General features: G+C 44.8%; 1 protein-coding gene across 1 annotated transcript in view; it reads left to right on the forward strand.

The window, feature by feature from the left end:
- FGF13 (fibroblast growth factor 13) overlaps nucleotides 1-9426 on the forward strand; it is a 66274-nt gene extending 56848 nt beyond the window's left edge. The window contains exons 4-5 of the mRNA XM_028123839.2: nucleotides 6544-6742; nucleotides 8010-9426. Of these exons, the coding sequence (XP_027979640.1) occupies nucleotides 6544-6742; nucleotides 8010-8146 (336 nt within the window). The 3' untranslated portion in view covers nucleotides 8147-9426. The remainder of the gene's footprint in view (nucleotides 1-6543; nucleotides 6743-8009) is intronic.
- Nucleotides 9427-12030: the final 2604 nt, after the last annotated feature.

Genomic DNA, 12030 nt, shown 5'->3' on the forward strand with positions numbered 1-12030 from the left:
TGAAGAAGTACCTTGGAAAGAAATGAGAATGTATTTATTTTGCCCTGGTTTTCTGGCCATGTATTTTGAGAAGCCATCCCACATTTCATGTTTATGGAACTTCTTTCACACACCTCGTCTCACTGGATCCTCGTACAACAATCCAGTCAGGTCAGCAGGACCGGTAGGGCCCCCCCCCCATTTTAACAAAACTCAAGGTAATAGAATTTCATTGAAATGTTTGGCTATTTGCAGACCCAGAGAGCAAGAGGAGAAGTTTAAGGCCCCTATCTTGGTTATTAACAGGAAATCTCTTTATTCTTGCTGCTTAAGCGCTGTTTTGTCTTTATTATTCCCTCTTGTCTTTCCCCCTCTCCCTCCCTCCCTCCCTCTATCCTTCCTTCCCTCCCACCCCCCTCCTCTCTCTTTCTTCCTTTCCTCCCTCTCCAGTTTTTCAAGTTGAATGTGTCTGTAGGCCCCCTTCCTCCCTTCCGCACCTGCTCTCTCTGGCCTCACAGGCAGGTTCTGACTCGTCACTGTCTACTCTCAACCAGTCCTCTGTGCAGAGCATGCCATACTTTGCCCTTTTCCGGATCCATACACAGGAGCTTCCAAGCTCCCTTCGTATGTTATTCGGGTCTTTCATTTATTTATTTCATCCTATGTGTTTTCATCATGGACTATAAGCCAGGCCTCATGCTAGGAGCTGCCCTCAAGTATCTCACAGTCCAGAGGATGTTTGAATGGACAAACCATTGTCTGTTTATCATGAATTAATAATATTGATTCCTTCTCCCCCAACCTCTCCCTTCCCATTCTTTGATCTTAATAATAATGCAGTTCATTCACATCAAATATACCCTGGGAGAGAACATCAAAGTCCTGAATATAATAATTAATCCTGGATTTTGAAATCACTGATCGAGGGGAGACCTATATAGAAAATATAGGTAGTTACAGTGTCACCCCCATGGGTCTGATTTCTGTTTTAAGAATCTATTTTTTTTTAATTTTTTTTAACAGAGTCGAAAATCTAATTTTAATTTGCATATTATTTTCATTAGACTGGAGAATAATTGACGTACATGAGTCAGACGTGCTTAAGTAACCTGCTAACTTTAGATCTAGAAAATTGTCTTCTGAACATGGCTCAGAATTAGAAGAGTGACCCTTGCTTTTGGCAGTAATTGTTAAATTAATTGGATTGTCAGGCTACTGAAAATGTGCCCGGAAGACAGGACCAAGCGAGAGGATTAAAGGGAGAAATGAGTAGTTACAATATGTTTATAGAACCCGTTGAAAGGAAGAAGTCGTGTTTTACTACATTCGTTTTTTTAAGTTTCTTTAAAAGCCCACTCATGTATCTATAAACTGTGTTTGTTTCCATGTTCTCTGGTGCCTGATTTACAAAGTGTTATGTGTGAATAAGACAGAACGTATTGAGAAATACTCCTCTAGAGCAGGATGTGTGCACTTAGCGTATACATATGTGAAAGGCTACACTGGATGTCACCAGCTTTGTTCAGGTCCAAGGGCTTAGTGTTGCCATCTGACGTATGGACGACCTCAGTAGACTGTTACTCTCATGAGATCCAAGGGAATCAGTGCAGCCCACTTAAAAAATACCTCTCTCAAGAGAAATGTGTTAAAAGGAAACATTTACAGTATACATGGCAATCCTCAAAAGTTTCCCATCCTGCTGACGTACAGAGTCCAATGAAGCACGGCCACCCGACCAGTGGTCCCAGAGCTGAAAATACACATGCAAGGGGGAAAATGTATGAACAATCTGCTGCAGAGGCCCATGTTTGCCACATGACTTCAATCAGAAAGGCGTTTCGTCATGGCAAGCGTATCTTGGTTTTGCAGATGCATATAGGGCACTGAGATGACATCGATGATGGACAGATATGCTTTACTCTCACCTTTTTGATTCTGGCGACCCAGGGTGCAGGTACACAGCCTCCGCTGAGTGACACGGCTCTCGATGCCAGGGGCAGCCCAGGGCCCTTGTTGCTCCTTCTGACCCTGGGGCAAAGATGCTTTGTGGCCCACCATTGGGTCTGGGCGTTATTTGCATATAACCAACATTACTGATGGTGTGAGTCCCTCAAAGTCTGTGCAGAGGCCCTAAGCCCTGGTTAGGGCGGCTGACCATGATCATATGTGGCTGTTAAGTACTCTCCAGTATGTTCTGTGAATGTGATGTGGAGGGTTTCAGATGTTTTCCTGTCGCCGGTGATATTTCCACCTCCAAAAAAAAAAAAAACTATTTTGCCCTTAAGAGTGAGTAAATCGGTAAAAAATAAATGTTAGATTTTGCTCCTGGATCTGCTCATTCTGCATAGATTCTCCTTCCTTACCCAAGATATAATCATGATAACTCACTGGTATGGATTCCTTAGATAAAAGGGTTCAATATCCACTGAGAAAATAACTAACCTTGAACTTCAAGGAGAATAGAGATGATGATACAGAGGAGATTTAAAGATAGATTGATTATTTCACGAACTAAAAAGACATTATTCCTCTGGGAAAAGAAATGACCAATATGCACGAGAAACAACTTTTAGGAGAAATCAATGCATAAAAAGTTACAAGATATAAAGCACCTTTTTCTTTTGTACTCATGCCAAGTAACTTCTTAGCGGTTGCACAGGGAATGCTTGGCATCTTTTGAAACCAGTCGTTCATTTATCATGACAGCAGATTTTTATCTACTGTATATGAAATCCAGAAGAGCAATGCTGCCTCTGTTTAATGTCTGCTGGGTGTCAAGGCCACGATGGTACCTTTTTCAAGAGCGCTAATGATCATCTTCACATCAGTCAAAGGAGGCTGCTGATTCCTTGCCATATGTCTACCTGGCATCCTCCAGACAGGGCTTCCCCGATAGGGTCAGGCCAGTACCCCTTTGCTAGTCCTTCCTGTGTTGGGTGGGCTGTCTGCATTTTTCCACGCTGGATAAAAACGAAGCCTCTTCTGCCTACTCATTCCAACACTGGGTAAAATGACAGTGTCACACAGAACAGAACACTCCTCTGGTTGCTTCAACAATCTTTTTTTGGCCTCATTTTCCTCTCTGCTGAGTTTCTGAGTCCAAATTTAGTGGTGATGACTAAGAAATTGCCAGGATGTGACAGAGCATTCAGTTCATTGAGTCCTTCCTTGCCATTTTTCAATAGTTGTAACAATCGCCAAGTTTTTCCTCCTAATGTTGTAGGTGCCAGTATCTGTGTAGTATCTGTTATTCTTAACAGATACTAAATCGCTCCTGCAGGATCTGTCCGTGCGATGACAGCCTCCTTCTGCAGACAGCCGATTCCATATGGTATTAAGGAAGTTCCCTGCAGACTTTTCACTGGTTGGGACTTCTGAATCCTGGAATTTCTCAGACTGAAATCTGAATCTCCGAAATCCAAATCCTGTAAACGGGAGTTGAGTGGTCCGCTGCTTGCTAGGCAATATGACCAGTCATTTGTGAGAGGAGAGGGTGGGTTCGGAAAATAAAGACAAGTTCCCTGCCATCTGGAGCCGCTCCTGCGTATGCCTGAGTCACGGGGGCAGCTAGAGATGTAGGTAGGGCTTAAGGGAGCACAAATACGCGTAGAATCAGTTCCGACTGAGGGAGATCCTCTATCCGAGCTCGGCCATGAGGGACGAGAGGAAAGCCAGGAGGTAGGGAGACAGAAGAATGACATTCTAAGCAAAGGAAACGAGTGGCCTCTGGAAAGGCACACTACCCTGTGGCAGAGGGAGAGGCTGAAGTCAGGATGGTGACTGAATTGTGGAGAATTGTAGATGCCGCATCAAGTTGTTTTGCCTCTAAAGCCAGGCAAAACCGTCAAAAGTTCCTAAGGAAGGGAATGTTGCTTTAGCAGGGAAACGTGCTAGCAGAAGGGGAGAGACCAGAGGGGAGGTTGTGACAGCAGGCCAGCGGAGAGGGCAGAGGGCACAAGCTAGAACAGTAGCAGTGGAAATGGAAGGTAAAGATCACGGGCTGGAGGGATCTGTGGATGATGGACTTCAAGGTCCCCTGAAGTTTGAAGTGTGAGCAGCTACCAGGATAGGATGGTGGGTGATAATTACTGAGACATAGGGGACACAGAAGTGGGGGTTCAAAGGACTGTGGCTCTGTGCTTCAAATAGTATCCTTCCCCTCTTTCTGGTTTGAATTCCTACCCACCCTTCAAAGCTCACCTAAAATAGTAACCCTCTCTGTGAAGCCCGTCCCTCTGCAGTCCCCCAGTCAGAGCGACACCGGGCTTCCTCTGTTCTCCTAAAACACCTTTATGTCTCCTGTTCCGTACTTAGTGGCAGCACTCCTCGTGTCCACATCATTTGGGTATATGGCTGACTCCTGCAAATACCTGGGGAGTTTTCTGAGGCTCCTTATTTACCTGTGAACTTCTAGCACCACCCAAGCATACAGTGGATTGTCAGAAACCGCGTATAAATGAATGAGTGAAGGCTGCCATCACATGGGACGTTAACTGCAGCCCTTTTTGGGGACCTGCCTCGGCAAGTCATCCCATCCCACCATTTGGGAGTCGGTCATACAGTATTTATGTACCTACACAGAATCACTCACCTCGATCATATATATTGTTCATCATACTTATTTTTGAATGGCTTCTGACTCTTTTTGAAAGTAAAACTCACCCTCCAAGGATGAGATTTTTTTTTTCCCAAATGGTGATTTCTTTTTTTTTTTTAAGATTTTATTTATTTATTTGAGAGAGAGAGAGTACAAGCAGGGGGAGCGGGAGAAGCAGAGTCCCCACTGAGAGGAGGGTCCCGATGCAGGGCTTGATCCCAGGACCCTGAGATCCTGACCTGAGCTGAAGGCAGACGTTTAACCGACTGAGCCACCCCGGTGCCCCCCAAATGGTCATTTCATTCCCAAAGAGTTTCAACAACATTATATGCAACTGTCCTCATCACTAGAAGAAATGTGGAGACTTCTAGTCACATTTCTTTGTAGGCATACACTGGGTTTCCCTGTTGAGAATCCCACAAAGGGGAGTCTTCACAACCCATAAACAGAACACCGGTTCTTACATATGATCGTTGCCTTGGAAATACATTTCTTCTTGCGCAGGTTGAATTTGTGTGAATCTTTGGAGGACTTATCAAGTATGCCCCTAGGCTGAAATAACCCCAAAAGATGACTCTAATCAATGCCGTGGAGGCCAGACGGGGAGAATTGGTGAGCTAACGGAGTGAAACAGGTTTTGTGGATTCCCAAAAGAAAAGCAGATGTGGCTAAACTTTCAGAGAAAGGCTGCCTCATATGAGGAATCTGTCCCTCTTTGCTGAGAGGACTTCAGATTCTGAGAGCACTTCAGATTCTTTGGTGCGGATATAGTGTGCGTTGCTTAGACGGATATCTAATATGAAAAAGAAGGACGGTGGGCCCATGGAGGCATTGCTCAGAAACGGCTGGTGTCCACAAAGCATATGATCTTTTTACAAGGTTGTTTTCTTTTTAGGGTTTTATGAGAAGTTCTTCCTGATTAACATCTCAGCACATTGGCAAATATCTCAAATGGCTTCCTTGGTGCCACCGTCACATGTCGTTCAGCTGCCATTCTTCTCCTTGTCTTCCACTGCTGCTCCGTGGGCTCCATAGAGATTAGAATCTGCTGCTTGTTTCATTTGGCTTACAGATGGCCACTTTGGATGGCTGTTTATTTCATACACACAAATCCACAAGACTTGAAAGAAGGTTTTCAGTTGTTTGTTGTGTTGGTTTTTTTTCTGAAATAGTCCGTTGGATCAGGAACCCTTCATTTGTATGGACACATCCAAAGAAAACGTGGCCAAGCACATGGCAGACATCCCATTCTGGGTTCAGAGTCCCCTGGGCTGCTCTCCCATGTCTGCTTGTAGAATTACTGTAAATTCCTGCTTCTCTATTGATTGGCTTGTAAACATTACTGTAAGACAAGGATGGAGGCGAGGGGAGAATTTTTTTTTTTTCTTTTTTAAGTCAAGGTCCAATGATTAAAAACCAAATCAACTTGGTTGACCTAAAAGCAAAAGGTAGCCTTTCTTTGTAGCATCCTTCTAGAAACGTCGGCAGCCAGTAATGTCACACCATTACACGGATTTTAGCCTCGGGCAGTTGACAATTATAGTGTATGGTAACTGGAGAACTTATGAAAATTAAGAAGGACAAAATGTTTATTTTCTCGTATTTAACCCCAAAGGGAACAAAGCTCCATGTGACAGCTTTATACTGGTCTTTTCGATCTTTAGCTCTTGCATTTATCCAATATGTTAGTTATGTGGCTCGTTGTAATTTTTCCATTATCTTATTACAGAGGGAGCTAATCATTGATCAGTGGCACTTGCACTTAGGGCTTTTTCCAAAGTATCATGTGAAATGTTATATATAGTCTTGGTTTCCAATGATAATAGTTTATGCTGTTAAAAGAGAGCACCAGTCATACAAGCTTGAGCAAAATATGTCCTGGACTCCTGAAGAACAATACCACAGGGTTCTCCATGAAGTTCAGAGCTATAAATATTGAGCTTTGGTTTATTTACTTGTCTTGCCAGGAACATTTTACACCTGAGTGCAAATTCAAAGAATCGGTGTTTGAAAATTATTACGTGACGTATTCATCGATGATATACCGCCAACAGCAGTCCGGCCGAGGGTGGTATCTGGGTCTGAACAAAGAAGGGGAGATCATGAAAGGAAACCATGTGAAGAAGAACAAGCCTGCAGCTCACTTTCTGCCCAAACCACTCAAAGGTAAACTTGACACGCTAGGAACTGTGGATTAGACGAGTACCCTTACTTAACTCAATCCTTCATCATGCTTCTCTTAAGTGGAGCGTAACTCTTCCCCATTAAAGGCAATTATACAGAAATTTAGTGACATTTTATAACACTTAAAACATTAAGCATTGACAATAGCATCCAATCTTCCGATTTTAATTTTCCCATAGTACATCTGAAGATAGTAACACCTTGCTTATGTGGGAGCAGCTTGACTGCTAACCCAGGACAGCCAAGAACCCCAAATCCTGCCAAAGTGTTTCCTGGACAAAAACGCAGATGCTCAAATGTCTGCATGCTTAACACTTACGGGGAAGCTCCTTGGGCCCCTCTTTAACGGCCCAGCGATACTGTCCCAACAGTTTCCATTCCTCGTTTGTCTTGCAGTCAAGTTGGAAAGGGTGAGGGAGAGATGGGGTGCAGAAGATCAGTAGCTGAGACGTGGGAGAGAAGGGATAGAGGACATGGGCAAAGCAGAGCAAGACCCCCAAGAGGTCACTGGCCTGGGGTTAGAATCAAGGTGAGAGTAGCAACACACTGCCCCATCGGATCCACATAGCGCTGCTCAGCGTGGCCTGTGTTCTGTGGCCAAACTACTGGGATTCGAATCCCAACTCCCCTCTGTCCTAACTGGGTGGGCATGGCTGGATTATTGACCTGCATTCCTCACCTGTAAAATCTGGCTAGAGCACCCAAGTCATAGGATTCTTCGGGGGATCAAATGCGGTAATGCACGTGAAGCACTTAGCATGGTGTCCAGTACGCTGCAGGCGCTCTGTCAGCGTCAGCTAGTATCGTTACTCCCAGCGCAACAACAGTACTGTGTACCACGTATTGCAGTAAGACTTGCGCTAAACATTTAGACTCTGGGAGAGTATCCTTTTGAACGTGCTAGAAATCAGTGTTTTTAAAATGTTTTAAATTTTAATATTTGGCTTGCACAGCATGCTGTAGATTATATTTAAGCATCCAGGAGCTTTATTAAATGCATTTTTCATTAACGCCCTCACGTATATAACCATAAGTGATGGGAATGAGGCATTAGAATTCTTGGCACACCACCGTGCCAAAGACTGGAGTTTGCTCAAGCCAAGCCAGTCCGTTCTCGGCAGAGGCCTTGGAAGCAGCGTTTGCCGTGTTCGGCCCAGAGCAGGGAAGCCTAGTCACCAGAAGACAAGCTGAGGGCCAGCGTGGGGTGCGCACTCGAAGGCCCCTGACCTGGTGTTTCTCTGCTTTCCAGTGGCCATGTACAAGGAGCCGTCACTGCACGACCTCACGGAGTTCTCCCGGTCTGGAAGCGGGACCCCAACCAAGAGCAGAAGTGTCTCCGGCGTGCTGAACGGAGGCAAGTCCATGAGCCACAACGAATCAACGTAGCCAGTGAGGGCAAAACAAGGGCTCTGTAACAGAACCTTACCTCCAGGTGCTGTTGAATTCTAGCAGTCCTTCACCCAAAAGTTCACATTTGTCAATGACGTTCACCAGACAGGCAGGGTTCACTGGTCTGTCTGCCATGACACCTTCTTATCATCCATACTAACGCCCTATAATTTTGATTGAGCTTGTGCAAAAGAATGCCAAGCATTATCAGTGAACTAAATCCTGGAGAAGGACTGCCCAATTTTCTCATGATCTCACCTGTGCTTTGGGGATGACAAGCCAAAAACATTTCACAGCACTAACGCTGATAAAAATTTGCTCTCCAACCAAGAAAATTTAAAAGACCACAGTTGCTCTTCAAAAACAAAACAAAACAAAAATCAAAACAAAACAAAACAAAATTAACTGCTTAAATGTTTTGTAGGGGCAAACAAAATTATGTGACCTGTGTTGTTTTCTTGGCTTAATGTTTTCTATCTACGCTTGATTCAGATGTACTCTTTACTTTGGTATAGTGCAACTTTATGATTTCTGAAATTCAATGGTTCTATTGACTCTGTCACTTAACCCAAATCAACCAAATTCAGGGTTGAATCTGAATTGGCATCTCAGGCTCAAGGTAACAGTGTTCTTGTGATTCTACCAATTTTTCTTTTTTTTTTTTTTTTTTAGATTTGTAGTGTATTCTGGTCAAGTTCTTGTGCTGTATTCTGTGCATAGAAATTGAAGTGTATTGTCAACCCCAGTCAGTAAAGATTACTTAAAAAAAAAAGATTATCCTCAACTGTAGATTTCTCTTAATTCCATTTGTGTTATCATGTTAAACTATTGTTGTGGCTTCTTGTATAAAGACAGGAACCGTGGAGCTGTGATGTCGTCTTTTGTGTTGTTAAAATAAGAAATGTCTCATCTGTGTATGTACGAGTCCTCCTGTCGTTGTATTTGGCATGTGAATATTGTGTACAAGGAAATGTTAAGACTGGTTACCCCTAAACAACATATACTTATACTTGCTTCTGGAAAAGTGTTTAAGACTTAGCTAGGTTTCCATTTAGATCTTCATATCTGTTGCATGGAAGAAAGTTGGAATCTTGGCATAGAGTTGCATGATATGTAAGATTCTGTGCATTAATAATTGTTAAAATCTGTGTTCCAAAAGTGGACATAGCATGTACAGGCAGTCTTCTGTCCTGTGCACAAAAAAAGTTAAAAAAAAAGTTGTTTAATATTTGTTGTTGTATACCCAAATACGCACCGAATAAACTCTTTATATTCATTCAAAGAAAAATCCTTCAACGCCTATTTATTGTTTGTCACGTGCCATTAACTGTCATAGAAACTGGACCTAAACACTGAGTTATGTATGTAAGGTCACTGCCCTCAGTCTGCAGTCTAGAGATTCGTATTCACATGAATACTCTTTTAAAGTGTGTCTGCTGTACTAGTTATTGGACTCGGACTTCAGATTGGAACAGAGACTTCTCATTCCCATTCAGTGATGGAATTGTACAAATGAGACCCATGTTCTAGTATCCTGTCTGCCATTCACACTGTCAGGTCCCCTCTCGGGTGCTCATTTCTCCCGGAGGAGAGAAGACGCAGGACTAAATATCTAAGGGCCTTTGCACCTCCAAAGGCTGAAGGAGTGTCGGCGTTTTCAATGTCAATGGTCGGTCTATGAAGGAAAGAGTGGAAGAACAGGTAAAAACACAATTGACTGGTGCTTTCTAGGGCATCCGTCAAAGTTACTGGGGCCCCGGGCAGCCTGCTTTTGCACAGAGGGGAGGCTGCCGGTTCCTGAGATGTTTGGGCCCGTCATCTTGCATCGCATCTTAAGCACCGCCCCCCCCCCATCCTTGCCTCCTCCTGCCTGAGCTCTGAAGTCTCCCTGCGGGAAGCGAGGCTGCCTGCCTCGGTCGGACTTAGGAGCCTTTGTACTGCGCACCATGAGCAGAATCCCTCAACCCCGGCCCCTTATTAAGTCCTCTGAATTTTCAGTTGGTAGAGAAAAGTAATACATTGTCTCCCTCTTGTTCCAAGGACTTTAAGGTTTGGTTATTGACTATTTTGGTTGCTGCTTTTTGCTTTCTCATCATTCAGAAATAGCGCAGGTCTGCTGGCGATAAACAAATCAGAACATCGGTGTCTCAGGGAAGCCTGGCATAAATAAAAAGTGGTCACAATACCCAGGAAGGATCTGTTATTCCCAGCATTCTCTTTGAGCCATTTCAAGTTGTTTTTAACAGGAAGTGGTTCTTAAATACATCAATAATTCAGTAGCCATCAAAACAACCTCCCTACAAGTGATGAGACTTTCACACATCTTCACACACACACACACACACACACACACACACACACACACTTCGATAGTAGAAAATATTAGCCCTGCTACGTGATGAAAGAACAGTTTCGGAAAACACTGCAAAGACCCGGCTCTCCGACCTTAATACACACCAGAAACGCCTAGAGGGCCTGTAAGACTTAGACCGTTGAACCTCGCCTCCAGAGTCTCTGATTGAGTAGGTCTGGGGCCGGCTCAAGACTGGATCGCTAACAAATACCCAGGTGGTGCTGAGGCTGCCAGCCCTGGGGAACGACTCCTGAAGAACCACTCACGTACTCTCTTCCCTTCTTTGGGATTCAAAATCTATGTTAGCACCCTGGTTTCTAAGAAGCCCCGTGTTAAGGAAGCCTGCTTGACTTTGAGAAATACTGGGATAAAGAAATGTATCTGGCCCCACAGCCATAGCCTCACAGAGCACATACGGACACTGCGGCAGAGTGGGGACCCCTGAGCCTGTCACGGGCACCTAAATCACTTGTGCTGTTAGTCCACTGCCACGGTTTTCGCTAGGCCTGGGAATCTGCTGAGTCTGACGCCCACCCCAGTCTGAGGGCCACTGCTCCGTGGCATAGCCCTGGATTTCATGTTGTGTCCGTGATCTCTGAGGGTGTATCCGATCCCTGCATAATGCGGTTGGAGCCGAGGGGGACAGCATGGAAAGACATCACTTTCTTCAAGCTACTTGTATCTAAAAGCAAAACAAATGCCGTTTCTTCAGGAGTTGTGTTCGTATCTGCAGAGAACACCTACTCCTTGCCAAGGAACCTTCAAAGGGTTGAGAGGAGCAGGGAGCTCTAGCACTTCTTCCCACCTCCCTCAGCAGCACGGGGTGCTGCCATACGGGTCAAGTTCACAGAAGAATTTGTTACAGGCCCCCAGCTACTTGTTTCCAGCCGTTCCAAGCAGCTGTTGTCCAAGTAGGGAAACGAACTCCATGGGGGGAAACGAATTTCTAGGGGGATCACCTCTCCATCTGAACCAGCTGATTATAACCAGTCTGTGGCTAAGCAGAGGCAAAAAGCAGAGCTGAGAGCCATTTTGAATCGGTGACATTCAAATGTGCTTTAGAAGCTAACTCTAGCCGAAGCGTGCTGTTCACAGGTTAGATTGAAATGTGCCCTCACTGGCATGCCCATATTTCTACCAACAGTCTTTCCCAGGGGGTCTAGACTTTTCCTATCATGCTTCTCAAGATTCTTCCAACCCCGGCCCAGAGCTATGTCCACATTTTAGGTATTGATTAGAGGAGCGGCCACTTGCCAGTCCCTAAACCTGTGCGGGGATCTAGCAGTGGCATCATGGATGACCATTTCCAATCACAAAAACCAGTGGAGGGGCCCCAGGCTGGCTCAGTCAGTAGAGCAGGCGACTCCTGATCGCGGGGTGGTGAGTTCAAGCCCCACGCTGGGTGTGGAGCCTACTTTAAAAAAAAAAAAAACAATAGGGAGGGGCGCCTGGGTGGCTGGCTCAGTCGTTAAGCATCTGCCTTTGGCTCAGGTCATGACCCCAGGGTCCTGGCATCGAGCCCCGCATT

Source organism: Eumetopias jubatus, unplaced genomic scaffold (genome assembly GCF_037043125.1).
Source record: "Eumetopias jubatus isolate StellerSeaLion01/CBP00866 unplaced genomic scaffold, mEumJub1_p1.0 scaffold_11, whole genome shotgun sequence".
NCBI classification, from domain to species: Eukaryota; Metazoa; Chordata; class Mammalia; order Carnivora; family Otariidae; genus Eumetopias; species Eumetopias jubatus.